Here is a 20,980-nt window from a genome sequence, read left to right on the forward strand (position 1 = left end):
AGTCAGCCTTTAAAAATCACACACACATAAGTCACCAAAGGGCGAAATTAGTTTGGGAACCTGTCAAGCTGAACATAGCTGAGGACCAGCCACAGGGCTAAGCAAAGCTCAGTCTTTGTCAGACATGAGCACAGCTGCTCTAATCTTTCCTCGGGAGGTGAACCTTGCCAGGCCAGGAGCTGGCTGCAAGAGCAAAAATGTGCATCTAAGTCCTGGGCATCAGTTTACACAGAAAGTTCATTTTTACATTTATTCGCTCCACAGAATACCTATGTGGTGCAAATATCTGCTGACTGAAAGGTTGGAGTTTCTGAACTATGTCAGAAAAATCAGCCATTGAAACCTCCAAGTTCTAGTCTGATCCACATAGTGATGAGTCAGAAATGACTTGATGACAACTGGCTTCTATTAGATTCAATAATGGGATGTGTACCTCGATGCATTGCTTAAAATCCATTGCTGCTAATCCCAAAACAGGTGTATGGAATCTGCTAGCTGCTCTGCAGGAGAAAGATGTTGAACTCTGCTTCTTTAAAGATATATAGTCTTGGAAACTTGATAGGATAGTTCTACTTCAGTGCTATGAGTTGGAATCAACTGAAAAGCAGTGGGTTGATTGAAAATCTTATTCGATACGTCATTCCTGGTGTGTTTCTCAAGGTTGGCGATGGTGAGGAACGAAGGCTTAGTATGGGGAACTAGCATTTCAGAGCTAGATTTTTTCCCCTCCCGTTTTTATGATGAAGTTTGAAAATATGCTACCAGAAAGGAGACCTGCAGAGCATCCTGGCTCTATCACCAGCAGATCCACCTTGGGCTTTCTAAGAGTTGCATTCAACTGACATTTAAACAAATCCTAATGATTAGCAAGAAGGAATTGGTAATTATAGGAATTGGTGATTCCTGTGCATCTGAAAGTTGGACAATGAATAAAGATAATGGAAGAAAAACTGATGCCTTGAAGTACTGGAGAAGAGGACTAGATATCCCATGGACTGCCAAGAGCAAATAAGTCTGTCTTGGAGGAAGTGGGACCAGGGGGCTGCTTTGAAGCGAGCATGGTGAAACTTGGTCTCACGTAGTTTGGGCGTGCTGTCAGGAGAGGCTCTTCCTCCGAAAAAGACATCATGCTGGGATAGCCGGAGGGTCAGTGAAGGAAGGGAAGATCCTCGACAAGATGGACTGACACAGTGACTGCAACAATGGGCTTGATCATGAGGATGGCCCAGGATGAGGTGAGGTTCTATACAGTCTGTTGCTCATAAGGTCATTATAAGTCATAACAATGATTATAGTGGTTGTCTAGACACTGTTGATTCTGATGCATAATAATCCTGGCAAAGTACAACTGCCCCTTAGCATCTCCCAGGATCTAAGGTTTTTAGGATATAAACTTAATGGGAGCAGATAAACAGGTCTTTTCTCCCTAGCAGTGCTGGTTTGTTCAAACTGTTGCCTGTTAGGTTAACAGCTGACTCCTTAATGGCTGAACGTCATAATAGGCACATCAGTATTTGAAAACATACTAGAAATCATGAGGAGCAGAATTTCAAATTCCCACAGACTTTAGTTTCTGGAGCAACGAAGGTTAAATAAACATCTGAAAATATTGCTCTGTGGTACTCTTTAATCATAGCACTTTAAAATGAACCAATTCACTGAGTCACATGTACACCTGATTGTGGTTTAGCTTAATCAGTGAAGAATATTTGTCTTGAGCAGTATGATCTTCTTTCCCCTAAATTTCATTTTGTTGTTGGGAATACACACACAAAATAGTCACTAGTTCAATACTCTCTACTTATACAATCTAGTGACATTGATTACAATAAGTTGTGCAACTGTTCTCGCACCTTTTCTGAGTTGTTACTCCTATAGTAACATAAACTCACTGCACTTAAGATGCCTATCCAATATTTTCAGTTGCTGTCAATTTTATCCCATATAAATAGTTCTTGATAAAGTACAGACTTATCTTTTAATGGCTAAGCTCAACTCTTGCTCAGTTTTAAGATGATTTCAGAGGATATTTTTGGTTTAAGGTTAAACAAGTACCGGCCACGGCTCCAGAACGTCTGGAGTTCATGGGAACTGGAAAATCTCTTCAGCATGAAGCCTTGCCATCTTTTGAAGGATTCGCTATATAGACTCAGATTGGCAACATAATGCAAAGGTGAATTGAGAGGCTAGGCTTTAAGGTCAATTGATTGTTCAACTTGTTTTTTTAAGAAAAGGTGCATAGCATCCTAGGTCTACCAGCCATTTTCCAACATCTGTTTTGGCTGTTTTCATGGCAATGGCTAACTATTAGAAATCAACTAAGGGATGTAAAAGCTTTCTTCTCTGGAGCATTTCTTGATTCTCAGAAGTGTTACCTGATTTGCTAATTATATCATAGCTAATCAAAGACAAGTACATTTCTATTTTTGGCTCAGCATTGATTTTATTTTAACCATTGAGACCACTGAGCATTTAATAGAGTGCTGTGGATTGACTGAGGACACAGCTTCTCTTTACTAGATCATCTCGGAAGCATTTAAACATATGCTCACTGAGTGGAACGAGCACTGCTGTGTCTAAACAAGGGGCACGAATGCCACATGCCATGTATAAGGCATTTGGTGGGGTTTTCTTTTCTGTAACCACAGACCTCTTTCTTTAAATAAATACAATGGAATCATGTAGAGGGGGAAATGATCCAGTAGTTTCATTAATGAGACAGAAACCATCACAGAATGGTGCCCCAAAATGTTTTGGGTTAGTGTTCTCATCTTGATTACTAATAGAAGATAGAAGGAATCAGTATACTTTCTTCCATCAAATATATGTATCCTATACCATGGATATCTGAACAGCTGTAAGGTGTCTGTTTGTAATGGCAGCTAAGTAACAGAGTGCAGAATATTTATAAGAACTGATCCCATATTAAATTTGACTACTTATCTCTATAATTTTAAACTTACACTGAACATCACATGATACATATATCGAGCACATTCCTCTGTGTTTAAAGGCACTCTTTCATCATTTTACCTATAATTGGCATGCCGGCTTTTCATTTCCTTAGAAAAAGTCGATGTGCTTAAATATTAAAGAGAAATGAATCCAATTCAGATCCAATGTTTAAACATGTGAGACATCTGTCATCACATAACAAAATAATGCCCATTACCTTTGTAAAGGTGCTACCATCAAACAAAATACTTGCTGAATCACTCTTTCCTCACCCTCTGCTGCCAGGGCTCGCCATTCATTTCACTCATCATTGTGCTGGATGACAATTTCAATGCAGACGGGGGGATGTTGTGATGCCCCTGAAAAGTAAGCTGAGGTTCATCTGTATGCTAACCTCTGTGCTACTTACTTAGAGTCAATTCAAAAGAGCAATTCATCAGTGCTTTTAAATGACACACTGGAGTTGGAGCATGCAGAATACTGAAGATATAGAGGAATGCATTCCTTTTTACCAGGTTGGGAGCCTTTCTGCAAAGGCAGCCAGATAGCATCTTCTCTTGCTGTTGTTCAATTAGCTGTCACCGACACTAGGTAATTGAAACACGAGGTTATATTTTAAAATAATACAGCAAGTTGAGAGGTATAGATAAATTTATGGTAATGCTAAGCACAGCTAGATGACAGTCCATACACCACTGACACAAAAATTATCACATCAGGCTAAAATACAAGAAAATTGGCCACAATGATTTACCAAGCCAACTTCACTACAGAATACATAATTGATTTTTTGCTTTTACATATAAAGTTGCTTTAAAAATATAATACTTTGGTTTAAGTATAATTAAAATATGGAGTACAAAGATCTCTACTAAAGGGTGAAAAATATCCCCTCATTCATTCTTCAGTTGCTCATTTAATCAGACATTCACTGTCTCTTGACTGTAAACGTAATGGGAAGCAGCTTATTCTGAACTCCATACTGGGCTGAGGCAATGAGCTCCCAGCGACCATGGCAGTAATGGTGAGGAGCTCCTGAGAAAGCGACACCCGCAGCTCCTGCATAAAGATGCAGCAATTATTCCAGCCTGCCGAGGCATTTTAAAATCACAGGAAACCAAGTCCTATCTCTGAATAATTTGGGGCACCAGGGGATCCATGTGGCATACTTAACGCAAGTAGGAAATGATTTTAGGCTGTCAGTCTGTGGATGGTTTTTTGGTTTTTTTTTTTTTTTTTTAGTTAACTATTTCACTTAGTTCATTTCAGATGATTTTCTGTGCTTTTTTTTTTTTTAAATCCTCTAGGAGAAACCAATTGCTTCATCCTTCTCTCCCCACCCCCTGCCCACCCCTTCTTCTTCCTAGTCTCCATTTGTTCTTGAGCCTCTGCTTTAGCTTGTAATGCAGTTGTTAGGTGCCATCAAATAGACTGCAACTCACAGTGACCCTATAAACAATGGATCCAAAACTTGCCGTGTCATGTGCCGTCCTCACCATCTCTGACACAGCTGAGTCCACTGCTGCAGTGAATCCTCTCACCTTTTTCTCTTTTGCTGACCCTCCCCATTTCCAAGAATGATGTTCTTCCTTCTTTAAGGGACTGGTCTGGCCCTCCTAACAATGTGCCCAGAGATCGTGAGGTGAAGCGTTACTATCTTTGCGAAGTAGCATCCAGGTCACACTTTCTCCAAGACAGACGTTTTTGTCCTGTTGGAAGTCCATGGAATGTTCAGTACTCTTCTCCAACAATACAGACAACTCAAAGGTCTTGATTCTTCGTCTGTCATCCTAAGTCACTGTCTAACCGTAGTCATTGTCCAGCAGATCAATTTTTATTAGTTTGTAATATCAACCTAATTTTGGGAAATTTGGGATGAATAGGAAATCAGGATGTGCTTTTATTTCTTTTATTACATATATTCAACATAAATGGCAAGAATTTTCTCAGCTGAAGCCCACTTTTGAGTTTCTTAAATATGTTAAGTGTGAAAGTAGAATTTAATGTGAATTCAGGTTATAACGGCTATTTGAAGAAATGATTTGGAGAGTTGAAGCAGAGGAGTAAACTTATCCTCATTTACCCCTAAATCATTCAAAATATTCTTGCAGACCTCTCTCTCCTTGTGTCCGTAAAGAGCACAATCTAACATTATGTTTGTTTTGAATTAAGGCTAATGGCTTATAGCCCAGTCAAATCAATTTATAAAGCCATTATAGGACTGAGATAACTAAGCAAAACGGACAGGGCAGCCTCTTCTGGACTCTGTTCTATACAAACCTATCTTCATCTCATCACACTGCTTTCAGTGAGAAGTGACTCATAGCTGACCCTCGATTGGATTTTCCAAGGCTGTGAATTTCTCCCAACAAGCCTCTGCCTCTGGAGAAGTGTGGCTTTGCAGTTAGCAATGCAATACCCTAGGGACTAGGTTACAAGCGCTCCCTTATACAAATGCAGGTACAGCCTAAAACACACTGCGGTAGCTTTCAAGAAAATCTAGTATGAGGTCTCTTAAGAATTAGTCCAAGCATTCAAAGTCCAGGAAGTTTTAGGGAGAATTTCTAATAAATATCATAGATATGCTTAAACAATGAGTTTTCTTCATTCTGTTGTACACAGAGTTGTTATGAGTTGAAACTGACTTGACAGCATCTAACAATAACCACCACAGGAACAGCAGTGACATATTAGATGCCATCTGACTTTTCTCTGAATATCTATCATGGACTAGTTCCTCTTCTCATAAGGTTAAAGCTTTATTATTAAGTGATGTCATAACGGGGCTATTTGTGTAGCCAGAAGCTGGATCACTGTATGTGTAATACTAGAAAAAAATTAAAATTACTTACTTTGCCCCCCTTAAGATGTACAATGCATGACATATTTCTCTAAGTTACTTAAAAAGAAACAAGATGGTAATCTGTTTGCTGATTAAAATGCATGGCCAGTATCCTGTTACTTTCCTCTCATTTCCAGGGGCCATCAGATTCCAGTTTCCAATAGGAGGGAGCATAGATGTATTTTTATGCACCATATGTTTTATGCATCTGGAGCTGGAAATGTATTTGATGCTATAATGTGTGCAGATTTGTTTTACATGAATGCACACGCCTCTTGAATTGTCTGGCTTTCACTGTGCTCACACGCGCTCTACATGGTGATGGACACAGACCAGCCCCAGTGTTTATAAATCAGCAGTCGTCAGCAGTAAGCTAGTCACACAATTAAACGACATGGATAACTGATGTTTTTGGTTTGATTGTCATTTATTTTTTTTTCTTTTTAAATAAACTCCCTCTACATGTAGGAAGCAGGTGGGATGAGAAACCACTGGATGTGGCTTTTCAACCATTCCTTAAGAAGCCCTACCTACATATTTTAAATTATCATAGAAAAACAAACACACAAGAAAACACGACAGCACAGATAGCAGTACAGGCGTGACTGTCATCATTTAAATTAGTTCCCTGACTTCATTATACACCCCATCCCTGGTCTAATTGATGTTCTGTCATGTTAGACATAGACTAGACACGTACAGCAACTGGACTCTTGGTTGTAAAGGTGCAGAGACTGCACAGAAGGAGCTTCTTGCTGACTCTGTTAGTATATCTAACATACATCCTTTCCAAACGGCAACGTCATAAGCTAGTTAATATAGTCTAGACTCTAGGGACAAAGACGAGCAAAACATGGTGATTTAGAAGTGCTTTGGCTCATTCCACTACTGACAGAGAATTCCAAGTGGCTTTATATTGTGCAAGTGTTTGCGAGGGCAATTGGATACTCCACAGTTACAGCTGTAATACTTTTACAAGTGAATACTTTTTCTCTTTCTCCTGAGTATCCAAAAGTGCTTTAGAGAGCAATTCTGTTGTCTCCCCGTCTCTAGATAGAAACAGAGGGAGAAAGGCTCTAGCAGGAGAGGTCAGCTGCTTTACAGAACACGTGATGGTACCAAGGCAGAGCCCTCCAACTGGGGTTTTGAGCTAGCAACACTAGTGTAGGGGGTCCTTTTGAGGGGGAAACTAATGAATAACCTATGAACAGCTCTCTTTGGGGTATATTTTCTAAGAATCTTGAAGGGATTCCTCAATTCAGCTTTGTCTAACTAAAAAAGTTAAAAAGAAAATTTCATTCCTCAAGCCATCAGCTCCAAGCCCCCCAGTTGGACTCTGGGATGCTCGTTCCCCTTGCGGCCCCCGTGGGCTCAGGCTGGCAGTGTGCGATGGAGGAGTGAGGCTCCTGGGCCATGCATAGAAGGCAGGAAGCAAGCTTCCTCTGCTGTAGCAGGTGCCTGGTTTAGGAAGAACATTCTCCAAAGCCTTGTTAGCGAGGTGAGAATTTAGAGGGAATGAATTTTATCCCTGAATCAAGTCTTTCTTTCATTCCCATGGTCTCATCCTAAAGATTTAAACAGGAAAAGAAATATGCTAAATTATTCCGAACTGTCCACTTAGAATGTGTTGTGGATTTTTTCAACTGTTACTATTTAAAAAAAAAAAGGAAGAAAGAAAGAGAGACACATCTCCAAAGGCTTTCTTAGGGTCTTGTCTTGTACTTCAGTCACGTCGCTTATTCTTGCAACAAGGTCTCTCTCCAGTTGAAGCCTCCAGTGGGCCCATGGGTAAGAGGAAGGATGGGTGGGTCTGTTAGCTGCCATATCCCAGTTTCTCCTAATTCCTCACAGGAACAAAACCCCAAGTATGGTATCTGAAGAAAAGACAGGGAAAACAGAAGACAGCAATTTACTGCTTTAACTTTTACCAAGATATTCAGGTAGCCTTAGACAATGACATTTAAGGATGAATGGTACTGTATTTGACTTGCATTATCATAAAAAAAATCAGGAAAGAAATGAGACAGAGAAAAGATGTGCTTCCCTCATGCCATCTAGTAAATATTTATAGATTGCTTCTTAATAAGGTGGTACAAGAGAGTACAATAATGCAGAATATGGAGGGGACGAGGATTAATTCTTATTGCAAGTTAAGAAAAATGTGGTAGCACCAACATTTTTGAAAGCAGACAACGGAAACATTGTTCAGTTTTTAAAACGTGATTCTCTCTTGCTCTGTTATCTTTACATGTGCTCAGGCCTCTGCTCTTCTTCAGGGCTGGAGCCTCATCTCTCCTAATCTCAGCGATAGGGCAAGGCCAGCAAGGCCAGCACTTCTTTTGTGTGTATTTTGTGAGATCCTGGCATTGCCTTCTTAAATGAGACCGGAATCTTTGTCTCCAAGCAGTTTACCCAAGGATAGGATGGACAGCTGCACAAGTAAGCTTTAAAAAAAAAAAGTAAATAAAAAAATGGGGAAGGAATTGCAATTGAGCTTAAAGCCATTTTCTCTGGGGGCAGAGAAAGGAAGAGTCTGGACCTGGCGGGAAGTGTGTGGGAGGGCAGCTGACCAGAATCTCTTCCCCCACAGACAGGAGAAGAGCAGCCCAGATGTGTTCACTGCCTCACCGGCTTTCCAGCTCCCAGCCTTGGTCCTGTGTTGGCTTTTCAGCCCAATCATTACAAATTTCTGCTCCCTCCGGCCTGTCTGCCAGGAACTCTCTTCTCACTGAGCTTTCAGATAACTAAGTTTTGGCTTGCTTATCTCTTCTCCTGCCAATCCAGAGCCTCTGGGGGAAATTCAGATAATTTGCTTCTAATTCTTAGTGACTTTCTGAATTTTAGCTCTTAGAAGTTAAGAGCTAGCTCTGATAGACATTTTTCTCTCACCCAGGACCTAACAAGGCACCTTTATTAAAATTTTTGGGTGAACACATAGATAACTCAATCTTCCCAGCTCAGGGCACACTTCAAGGAACTTTCCTGGGCAGGTAATGGCTGCTGCCAGGCACACCTTCAACACATGTAAGGGCGTCTTACCTTCCGGACCATTTGTACAAAGTCCTTGGAGTTCTGAGGTGACAGTCCCTGGAGCTGGCAGGTACACGCTTCAAGGGAAGATGCGTGGGCCACAATCAGGATGTTATTTCCTGGGCGGAGGAGGAGAAAGCAAGGGTTATGAAGAAAGTTCCTACAAAGACATATGCAGACTTTGTCAAACTAGAAGCCAAATACTCTTGGAAGGGGAAATACTCTTATTCTCAGGAAGACAGTCTGGCTAAGCAACATTCTGAAAAAGCAATGTTTCGTTAACATTTAAAAATGTTACCTAGACTGGTTGTATCACTTTACAATCCCACCAACAGTGTATGAGAGTTCCCACCTCTCCACATCCTCTCCAACAGCACTCGGGAACAATGATTTCGAAAAACACTACATAATTAGGAAGACTGGAGAGCAAGATGAGTAAGATGAAGTTTTGACCAATCTTTTCTCCCTTCATCTATCATGATGTTGCCAGGCCCAGTGGTAAGTAATTTTTTTTTTCTTTCTTTACACTGAGATGCAATCTGTATTAAAGGCTGCAGTGTTTAACCTTCTGCAGCAAGTGCTTCAAGTCCTCTTCACTTTAAGCAAGGCAAGGTTATTTCATTTGTAAAACAAAGCTTCCTGCAGCCACATTTTTCTTAACAGAGTCCAGTTTCTCAAATAATTTGCTCAACCTACAGATTAAAGCTGATTTAAAGGAAATAGCAAAAAATAAGACCCCAGGAATAGATGGTACCAATTGACATATTTCACCTAACAGATGCTGCCCTGGATGTGCTCACCAAGTTGTGCCAAGAAATCTGGAGAACAACAACCTGGCCAACTGACTGGAAGAGGTCTATATTTGTTCCCATCCAAAAGAAGGGTGACCCAACAGAGTGTGGAAACTATAGAACAATCTCACTGATTTCACATGCAAGCAAAATTCTACTGAAGACTATCCAAAAACGACTGGAACAACACATCAACAGAGAACTGCCGGAAGTCCAGGCTGGGTTTAGAAGGGGTCGTGGTACTAGGGATATTGTAGCTAGTGTTAGATGGATCTTAGCTGAAAGCAGGGAATACCAGAAGAATGTCTATCTGTGTTTCATTGATTATGCAAAGGCATTTGACTGTGTGGATCATAACAAACTGTGGCTGACTCTGAGAAGAATGGGAGTCCCAGAACATTTAATTGTGCTAATGCGAAACCTATACTTGGACCAAGAGGCAGTTGTCAGAACAGAGCAAGGAAACACTGCATGGTTCAAAATTGGGAAGGGCGTATGCCAGGGATGTGTCCTGCCTCCATACCTTTTCAACTTGTATGCAGAACAGATTATCCGGGAGGCTGAGCTCTATGAGGAGAAATGTGGGGTCAAGACTGGTGGAAGATCTATCAACAATCTGTGATATGCAGATGATAAAACCCTGCTTGCTGGAACTGAGGAGGACCTGAAGCGCTTGCTGCAGAGGGTCAAAGACTGCAGCCTACAATATGGATTGAGGCTCAATGTCAAGAAGACAAAGATTCTCACCACTGGGCCAACTGGCAGCATCAGGATGGATGGTGAAGAGATTGAGATTGTTCACAGCTTCAGTTTGCTTGGCTCCACAGTCAACACTCTCGGCACCAGCAGCAAGGAAATTAGAAGACGTATTGCCATGGGAAAGTCTGCTGTTAAGGACCTCTCCAAAGTACTGAAGAGCAATGGTGTCTCTCTGGAGACTAAGGTGCATCTGATACAGGCTATGGTCTTTGCTATCACTTGTTATGCATCAGAGAGTTGGACAATGACCAAGGAGGATAGAAGGAGAATTGATGCCTTTGAGCTGTGGTGCTGGAGAAGAATATTGAGGGTACCATGGACTGCTAGCAAAGCAGATTCATCCTGGACTGGGTCAAACCAGGCTGCTCCTTGGAGTCAAGGATTCTGAGGCTCCGTCTAACATACTTTGGACATGTTGCAAGGAGGGACAGGTCCTTGGAGAGGGACAACATGCTTGGTAGGGTGGAGGGACAGTGCAGAAGGGGAAGGCCCCCTATGAGGTGGATTGATTCAGTGCCTGGCGTAATCGGGATGGGTGTATCAGAGATGGTGCGAATGGCACAGGACAGAGCAGAGTTTAGGGATGTTGTACATAGGGTCGCTATGAGTCGCAAGCGACTGATGGCACATAAAAACAACAACAACAACAACAACAGATTAAATATGGATGGAGAAAGGATACAATCCTGTTGCACATCTTTTCTGATTTTGAACTAGGTAGCATTCCCTTCACATCACAATTAAGCGCTCTGGGATTCCCATTCTTCTTAATGTTAGCCGTGATTTTTTATGATCCAGTCAAATGCCTCTACATAGTCAATGAAGCACAAATAAACACTCTTCTGGTTCTTTGCTTTCTGCCAAGATCCATCTGACATCAGCAATGAAGAGTAGAATTGCCTCAGTGACAACTGTTGGGTTTTTCTTTTTTTCGAGACTATTACAAATTTATCATGAAAACAATGTAAGAGAATATGAAAATGTTTTCCTTTATTATAAAGCAAGTTGAAACATCTTGAATTGTTAACCATGATGGAGAAATTACTATATACTTAAATTTGGGGTAAAAAAAAATTACCACCTACCTTTACTTTTACATTCACTTATTATTTCTTTCGTTACTTGGAAACTTCGGCTGATGTAAGTATCATAGGATTCAGAAACCACTAATTTGCTGACTGGAATGTGAGGTCTGTAACAGAAAAATGAACAAAGGGCAGGAAAACATTTGATCCCTCCATGAAAACTGATAGTACTCTACATTTTTATTTTAAGATCTTTCTATAGTATGTCTGATTCTTTGTGTTGACTCCCTGGAGAGGCGCAGGATACAGGAAAGACTTTTCTACCACCCAGATGTGAAAACGACATATACAGTGACAAATGTTGTGTGTGCATGATAAATGCAACATTTAATGAATGTTTCACTCACGGGGCAACACGGATCAGCTAATTGTATTGAATGGTGGTTCTTCATGGTCCCAGGTCACAAACTTAACTTGTTCTATGTCGCGTGGCTCCAGGAAGCTAAGCAGTCTGTATAGATCTCTTTATCTATGTAGGTGACTAGAGGCTTCTCAAACCTTTCTAATGCCTTCCACGTCCTATGCTGTACGAGTAGGTTTTAGAAGCAGACATTCTGTCTCTCATGAGCTAATCAAACGTTTACCAGTCTCTTCCTTTTATCTGTTTCTTATTTTGTAGGCAGATCACACCCCTCCTCCAAAAGAAGCTCAGCTTTAAAAGAGGATGAGCTTTCCTTAAGGTCTCCAGTCCTGGTAGGATGGGGACCCTGACTTCAATTCCCAGGCTTCTGTGCCTGATGGGCCCATCTTTAATGGACTAGGCATTAATGTCTAATTACAAACCATCCCCTTTACTATTCAGAGTTTCTCTTTTATTCCTGGCCCCTGAGATGTTCGGCTTACTTAGTGGTACAACCATGTCATCTAAATGTGTTTCTTCTGTTACCTTTCATTACTTGGCGTGAGCGCATGGTGGAGAGGGGGATGAGTTCTCAGTGTGAATTGACAGTGATATCTTGACTTAAAAGTCAGGAGAACAATGTAAATACCAAATTCTTGAATTGGTCACTTGTTCCAAATTTTGCCCTAAAAAGTATGAAGTTACCTCTTCATTTATAGTGACTAATATGGCTGTGAATACCTGCTATTCTTAAAGTCTAAGTGGCTACCTGATAGTTAATCTAACTATATTATTCATAATTCTAACCAAGGAGGTTAGAAGGAGAATTGATGCCTTTGAGCTGTGGTGCTGGAGAAGAGTATTGAAAATACCATGGACTGCTAGGAAAACAAACAGATTTGTCCTGGAGAGGGTTAAACCAGGTGGCTCCTTGGAGGCAAGGATTCTGAGGCTCTGTCTAACTTACTTTGGACATGTTGTGAGGAGAGAGAGGGACATCATGCTTGGGAGGGTGGAGGGACGGCGCAGGAGAGGAAGGCCCTCTATGAGGTGGATTGATTCAGTGACTGGGATAATTGGGATGGGAGTGTCAGAGACAGTGCGATTGGTACAGGACAGAGCGGAGTTTAGGGCTGTTGTACATAGGGTCGCTATGAGTCGCAGGTGACTCGACGGCACATAACAACAACAACAACAACTCATAATCTACTGATAAAGAACTTTTTTAAAGGGTTCTATAGCAAGGATGTGGCTTTGGAGACTAAGTTACACCTCATAACACAGGTGAAAACTGACTAAAGAAGAGTGAAGAGTGAAGAAGAATTGATGCTGTGAATGATGGAGGTTTGAAGAATACTGGCTATGCCATGGTCTGCTATAAGAATGAGCAAATCTGTCTATAGAAAGTACAGTAAAAGTGCTCCTTAACTTGGAGGATGGCAAGGCTCTGTCTCGTGCACTTTGGTGTATTATCCGAAGGGACCGTCCCCTGAAGAAGGACGTCATGCCAGGTGGAGGGTCAGTGAAAAGGAGACAACCCTCAGTGGGACAGATTGACACAATGGTGGCAACAGTGGGCTTTACATGACTGTGAGGATGTTGTAGGACTGGGGAGGGAGTGTCTTGTTCTGTTGTAACAGGGTTTCTATGATTCAGAACTCACTAGATGGTGTCGAACAATAATAATTCATTGTCTACACACGGATTATTCACCTGTGGGTGACTGAGAAACTATTTTTAAGTCCAAGAACAGATAGTCTAATCTAATGGCAAAAATCAAAGGAATATGGGTTAAAGATTTTTAAAAAGGTTAAATAAAAATTAGTTCTTATTTTAGTGTCATGTTGTTATTGTTATGTGCTATTGAGACACCTGTGAAACCTGCCCTATCTGAAGACAATCTCATTGTCTCCAACAGACCTACTCCCATTGCTCCAGTCACTGAGTCAATCCATCTCATCCTGGGTCTTCCTCTCCTGTGCTGTCCCTCCATCCTCCCAAGCATGATATCCTTCTCCAAGGACTGTCTCTCCTGGCCATCTGCCCAAAGTTGTGAGACAGAGCCTCAAAATCCTTGCCTCCAGGGAGCAGCCTTTTTTCACCCTCTCCAGGACAGACCTGTTTGTTCTCCTGGCAGTCCTGGTATGTCCAACGTGCTTCTCCAGCACCACAATTAGGGTCATGAGTGACCACTATATGAACAACTTCAGGCAAGCCACTTGAACTCATAGGGCAGTCTTGTAAATACCCAGAGCCAAGTTTCCAGGATAAGGAAAATATTAAGGAGATGAACTGATGAATAGTATCTTAAAATATGACAGACTCATAGGATGTTAAAAAGGTTCATCAAGAAGTCCTGTGTGCCCTCTGGCTGGCCCGAGATTTTGCATTGCACAGTCCAGAGCTTGTTCAGCCTCCCCTGCTTTCCAAGTGCTCATTCATGTGTGTGAGTATGTTTGTTCTATGCAATCCTACGCTTTGTAGCATTGTGAGAACAGCACCACCAACATGCATAGATAATAGTTAAGTTGGGCAGACAGCAAATGATGAAATTAAGGAGAATTTAAAATGCTTTTAAACTGAAAAGGAACAATCAAGACCAGACCAGACATCATCATCTCACTCATCTTACAACAACCCACTGAGCTGCACTCTCAGCAGAGGGTACATACTCCTGTGATGCCAAGTGATTTTACTATGACACTGGGAGATGCATAATAAAGTGAAGAAAAATCAGTGGAGGGAAAACATAGTTTACATTATTGGTCACCACAAATGAATGCTGGATTTTCTTTGGTTTAGGTTTCTCAAATCACTGTGTGACTTTTACCAATATGGAAGACTGCTTGTGGGATAAGCCATAACTAGCCTGGGCCCCACGACAAGGCACAGGAGCATTTTCACTTCAGCCTCAGAGAAGTTACCTGTAGGTTGTATCAACACTCAGGTTGGCTGCAGCTAACTCTGATGGAGGTATCCATGTAGGCAAGGTGGTCCCAGCAACCCATTTTGTCCACTCAAATAATCCAGGCTCAACACGAATCTTCAAGTGATTTTCTTGTTGTAAACCTTAGGAGAAAAAAAAACAAGATGAAGGACATTCAACAATGCTCTCAATGAGTATATAAGTTAGAGGCCAAATGATTTAAATCTTCCAGTTCAGAGCTACTGTATTTTCCACTAGGCAACATCTACAAAGGAGTATGGAAAAAGTATTGTGCAGTTTGGACAGGGGTTCCTAACCTTTGTGTGTATTGCACATACATACAATTTGAATTTAATGTTCCAACATAATATATGCCAGCTTTAGGTGGCATTTGATTGAAGGAGGAAAAAAATCACTAGTCATTATCCACATGATTTATTCCACTTTGTGTCTATCTGAATTCCTTTTTCTCGGGTAAAATTCATGACTGTCTGACCAAGAAACTTCAGGAAAACTCTCAGCAGTTATGACTATATGATTTTATTAAACATAAATATTTAATAGTTTGATATATAAAGTCAGTGTTAAGTATCTACAAGCACCAAGTCCAAGTTCTAGTGTATTCTAATTATTTACACACAGTAATGTTCCTGTTTCATTATCTCTCTTTTTATTGTGGGGGGTGTGTGTGTGTGTGTGTGTGTATATAAAAACATTTGACAATTCTACATTTCTTACATATACAAGCCAGTGACATCGATTTGATTCACTACATTGTAAAATGATCACTAGTAGATCCGCTGCCAAGTTTTTCACCACCATCAATAGATGTTGTTGTTGTTGATTGCCTTCAAGTTGAGCACAACTCATAGTGACCCTATGGACAAAAGGCCTGAAGCCCCTCTACAACTATCAACATTTATCAAAGTTTGTAGAGTTTCCAGAGGCAAGTTGTTTAGGAAGTGGATACCACTCACTGCTCCCTAAACAATGATTCCTTTTGTTTGACTCTGTATACTGTATTTACCCAAGTTTTTCTGTACACATTTAATACATCAGCGCTTTCTAGCTGCAAAGAGAAGGCAGGTTACAGAAGACATAAAATATAAAATTCCTTATTGGTTAGTCTATATTTCTGCTTCAATCATTTCTGTAATTAAAAGCAAACTGTTCAACTCTGTTTATTCCAGTTTTCCTTTCAGTGAGATGAGAAGGAAATCTCTGCAGCTCAGGCTTCTACAGATTGCAGGGTGAGAGCTGACAATCTTTACAACAATGGTGCTTTTCGGGTTTTCCAATCATGCAACTAAAGAAGCAAGCATGATTAAGATGTGCAGACACTTTAGGACCATTATTATGTTGTAAATAAGAATAGCAAACAACCCACTGCTGCCGAGTTGGAACTGACTCATAGCTGACCCTCCAACAAGTTTTCAGAGGCTGTAAATTGCACAGGAGGAGACTGTCTATCTTTCTTCCAGGGAGCAGCTGGTGGACGTGAACTGCTGGGCTTTGGATGGGTAGTGTGACTCCTTACACACGAGGTCAGTAGAGGCAAACAAAAATGTAAATCAGGAGGAGATAATTTAACTGTGTGCATGCAAAAACAGATTGTGTTCCATAAACTCAAAGTGATCACCAGACACAGTATTCCACAAGCCTATAATTCATCCAAGAGGACTTTACATTTCAAGACAAAAACTCCACCTGCATCTCCTTCTTATCTAGCTTATGGTGCCAAGGTCTGACATTAATACCTGAGCAAAATTAATTACTGTAAAAATCATAGCTGAAAACATTCTAGATTTAAAGTTACTATACTGGTTAATGCTCCTTGACTGTAGGACAAAATAAACATTTACGAAAAAAATTTTTTTTAAAAAATTATTCGTATGATGGCGTACAGGCAGAGGGACTGATGACTGAGCCTGATCCAGACCTCAGAATCTTACCTTTCAGAATGTTGTGAGCTGTCTGAACGCAGCGCAGGGATGGGGAGCAATAGACGTGGTCAATAATGGTGTTACTCTCTAATAGCGCCTCACCTACGAAGAAAATCCAAAGAATGAATCCACTGGACTTACTCAGCCTCAGCTGGCCCTGATGACCCCACTTTCCCAGCTGGAGACTCACAGAGGACCAACAGTTCCAGCCCGACTTCTCCCAATCCTCCCATCAAAATTTCCATGAAAGAGGGCAAGGGACAGGCCCCTCTTTGTTATTTCCCTTTCTTTCTCTCTGGTGCTAAGAAGCAGTAGAATGTCTGCCTCAGATGATCTAGAGAGAGAACATTCGGATTTGAGTGAGAGTGATTAGATTGTGAAAATTAAAACTCATTTCAATTGTGTTCTCTATTAAAAAAAATTTCAGTTTGTCACATTCTTAGACCCCAGGGAGAACTCCCAACACCTGATAGTCACTTTCTCATTGTTTCCTTCCTCTATAAAATAAAGTCTTAATATCTTAATGTGGTGGTCAAGGTCTTCCACACTCAATCTACGCTCTAGAGACAAGCTGTTTCCCCTCATACATTTAAAGCTGTCTCTCGTTTTCATGACTTTGTTTAGATCTTTCTATCAACATTTTTTTGTGTGTGTATGTGTGCTCTATATATCCTGTGTATAACTCTATTATTGAGTACACTGTATTATATGTCTTCCACTCTAAGGATAGAGACTCATGCTTCAATCTCCAAAATCCAGAAATCAGTGGTCAATGAACAGTAAATGCCTGAATAGGACAAGGCTAGAAGCTGCTAAGAACTGCACAGCATCACAGCATTACTTCACTCATAAAAATGTAGTCCCTCCAGGCTTCCTCCTCATACACTGTTCCTTCTGCAGCTGGGCTGGCAGCTGCTGCTGTCTTAAACGAGCCTACTCACTAAATCCGGCCTTTCCCAGCACCGTTTCAGAAGCCTCTTGATAGAGACTGCATCTTACTCACTTGGTAAACCATCCCAGCTCTGAGCAGCGTCCTCGACAGGACTGCTATCTGATACATGCTATCCAAAGTTCTAGAAACCCCCAGGCAGTGGCTTGGCCCTGGCATTGGTCTTTGGAGGAGGCAGCTAGGAAAAGCTGTGTGGTCACCCAAGGACCCTTACCCACAAGCCTTGCTTGCATACATCCAAACACAGTGATTGGGGCATCTTTCTCATACTCCCGGAAGCCACCGCTCCGCTGAGGTAAGCTGTGAGGCATGTTCAGGTTGGTGCGTATGTAGCGGCCTGGGGGAAAAAGATCAGAGCTGTGTGTGTTTCTTGTTTCCTTAGCACTCCTGGCACCCCATTCCTTCTTTGCCAAGGAGCCGAGCCTGGCACTTTCTTTGTAGAGTGCCTTGGCACCCACTTTTCAGAAGACAACTCTGCCAAAAGCTAGGTTTGCATTATGCAGATGACACAACCCTGCTTGCTGAAACTGAGGAGGACCTGAAATGCTTGCTGCAGAGGGTCAAGGACCGCAGCCTACAATATGGATTGAGGCTCAATGTCAAGAAGACAAAGATTCTCACCACTGGGCCAACTGGCAGCATCAGGATGGATAGTGAAGAGATTGAGATTGCTCACAGCTTTTGTTTGCTTGGCTCCACAGTCAACACTCTCAGCACCAGTAGCGAGGAAGTTAGAAGACGTATTGCCATGGGAAAGTCTGCTGTTAGGGACCTCTCCAAAGTACTGAAGAGTAATGGTGTCTCTCTGGAGACTAAGGTGTGTCTGATACAGGCCATGGTCTTCGCAATCACTTGTTATGCATCAGAGAGTTGGACAATGACCAAGGAGGATAGAAGGAGAATTGATGCCTTTGAGCTGTGGTGCTGGAGAAGAGTATTGAGAATACCATGGACTACTAGCAAAACAAACAGATTCATCCTGGAAAGGGTCAAACCAGGCTGCTACTTGGAGTCAAGGATTCTAAGGCTCCGTCTAACATACTTTGGGCATGTTGTAAGGAGAGACCGGTCCTTGGAGAAGGCCATCATGCTTGGGAGGGTGGAGGGACAGCGCAGGAGCGTAAGGCCCTGTATTAGGTGGATTGATTCAGTGACTGGGGTAATCGGGATGGGAGTATCAGAGACGGTGCGATTGGCACAGGACAGACAGAGTAGAGTTTAGGGCTGTTGTACATAGGGTCGCTATGAGTCGCAAACGATTCGATGGCAGATGACAACAACACCCAAACATTGCAAACAGGTGAGCCTTCTGACATGCAAGCCTTGTATTTTAAGTGAGCCACACAAGCGAAACAAGAGGAAAATGAGTCAGGATGACTTGATGGGCTTGGCCACCAGCCTCTGCCACAGCTACCAGTCAACTGTGGCCAGAGGGCTGCCTGCTTTAGTCTCTGGCATCCCAATTTACAGAATGGGAAAAGACCACTTATCATTGTCCCAATACTCAAGACATTCAGGAATGATTTGAGGTGCAACAGATTACAGATATTTTCATGGCACTCTTAACCCTATGGGATTAGTTGAAAAAAAAATGTAGCTTAGTTGTGCCCCCTAGAGGCCATGACAGGTATACCAGTGCTGAGCTGGCCCAACAAACACTCACCTTTGGCATCAAAGCACTGGGACAGCCAGTACTTCCCAAATACAACATCCATTCTCTCTCCATGCCGACACACAAACAGACACCGCTTCTGAGGACCAGGCTGGCTGTTGACTCTCAGAGGCTGCAGACAGAGAGACTCCATTAGTAGGGATACACAGCGGCAAATCCTGCAGCCACGTGCCAATCGATCCCAACTGTAGTACACATTCTATGAGAGATGGATTACACCACACTATTCATGTTCTCTTTGCCACAGACTCTTTGGGTTGGCAGCAAAACTTTCTACACACACACACACACACACACACACACACACACACACACCCAGGCCATAAGGTAAGTATGAGCTGGTTTACTAACTTGTAGCAAAGGATTTCACATATTTTTCACCACATCAAGTGAAATTGTTCACTACAGATTAGTTAGTAAACACAGATAAGCCTGTGTTTACCTGACACACTATCTCTGGCCAGGATTATAAGTCAAAAAAGGTCTTTGATTCTGTAGAAAGGTGACGTGGGGTTGGGAGAGAGCTATACAGAGAAACAAAAACTCTGATATGGTGAAAAGTATGAAACTGTTCACTACAGATAAGGGAGCTCTGGTGGCCTAGTGACAAGAAGCTGCACTGCAATCCTGAAGTCACGTGGTTTGAAGCCACTAGCTGCTTTGTGGGAGAAGGATGGGTAATCTCCCATATGATTAACTGCCTCTGAAAACAGATTGGTATGTAAATACAAGTAGTTTGATGTCTACCTTGCTTATTGGGTAACCCAACACTGAGTTCTGCCACCATATGACTTGGACACATTCTTCACTACCTGAAAATCAGTTGGCCAACTGTAAAATGGAGACACTAAGACTCATCCAAAGGACCTCACAAGTTATTCTGAAGCTCAAATGAGGGAACAACTTTCAGGTGTTTTCTGAACTAATAAAGGCTTTAAAATGGTACTATCCTTGCTGCAGGGAGATCTCATGGCCTAGTGGGTAAGGAGTTGCACTGCCATTCCAAAGGCACAGGGTATGAATCCACCAGCTGCTCCACAGGAGAAGGATGGGCAATCTCCTCCCATGTGATTTACAGCCTCTGAAAACCTGCTGGAGGGTCACTTCTGAGTTAGTTCCAATTCTACAGCATATAACAACAACAACATCCTGGCTGCTGTTGTAGTAGGAAGAGCATTTGAAACATGAAGGCCATTTGTGTTACAACTCAGAGGTAACAACACTAGCCACTAATCTAGAGATAGCCTTCTGGTTGGGCGGCTTCCTTTCCCGAAAGGACTCTTCATCAAATTCACCAGAGAGCAAGGACTTCTATTTTACACATTGCTTGCCCCAAACATCTATCTCATCTTCAAAGTATGCATCTCTAAAGGGGGTAATTAGATCTCATAGCCCAATAGTTCTCCAGTAACTGAGTCCTGCCTAGCTTGTTACAATCACAATGAATGCACTCCTGGTGGCCACATACATGCTGGTGTCCCCAGGAATGGTTCAGAGAGGACCACTGCAATCTAGAAGAAATGAAGCAGGCACGTCTGGTCAAGAGATGGCTGCCTTCTCCAGGCGCTGGCTGAAAATCGCCTGTGACTTCATCCATAGCCACTGGTGAGAGTCAGCGCGCCCAGAGCCATCAGGGGCTTTAAGCTCGTTGCCCACTGCTGTGGTGTGGACAGCTGAAACCCAGGCCC

The 20,980-nt window shown here is 42.0% G+C and overlaps 1 protein-coding gene across 1 annotated transcript in view; it reads right to left on the reverse strand.

Moving 5' to 3' along the window:
• Window positions 1–7,528: 7,528 nt before the first annotated feature.
• UBASH3B (ubiquitin associated and SH3 domain containing B) overlaps window positions 7,529–20,980 on the reverse strand; it is a 202,264-nt gene continuing 188,812 nt past the window's right edge. The window contains exons 8-14 of the mRNA XM_006895606.1: window positions 19,284–19,404; window positions 17,835–17,957; window positions 16,681–16,773; window positions 14,727–14,871; window positions 11,463–11,569; window positions 8,837–8,946; window positions 7,529–7,671 (exon numbers count right to left, since the gene is read on the reverse strand). Of these exons, the coding sequence (XP_006895668.1) occupies window positions 7,534–7,671; window positions 8,837–8,946; window positions 11,463–11,569; window positions 14,727–14,871; window positions 16,681–16,773; window positions 17,835–17,957; window positions 19,284–19,404 (837 nt within the window). The 3' untranslated portion in view covers window positions 7,529–7,533. The remainder of the gene's footprint in view (window positions 7,672–8,836; window positions 8,947–11,462; window positions 11,570–14,726; window positions 14,872–16,680; window positions 16,774–17,834; window positions 17,958–19,283; window positions 19,405–20,980) is intronic.

The sequence above is a fragment of the Elephantulus edwardii genome, unplaced genomic scaffold (genome assembly GCF_000299155.1).
Source record: "Elephantulus edwardii isolate Elephantulus edwardi_28Jun2011 unplaced genomic scaffold, EleEdw1.0 scaffold00171, whole genome shotgun sequence".
Taxonomy (NCBI): domain Eukaryota; kingdom Metazoa; phylum Chordata; class Mammalia; order Macroscelidea; family Macroscelididae; genus Elephantulus; species Elephantulus edwardii.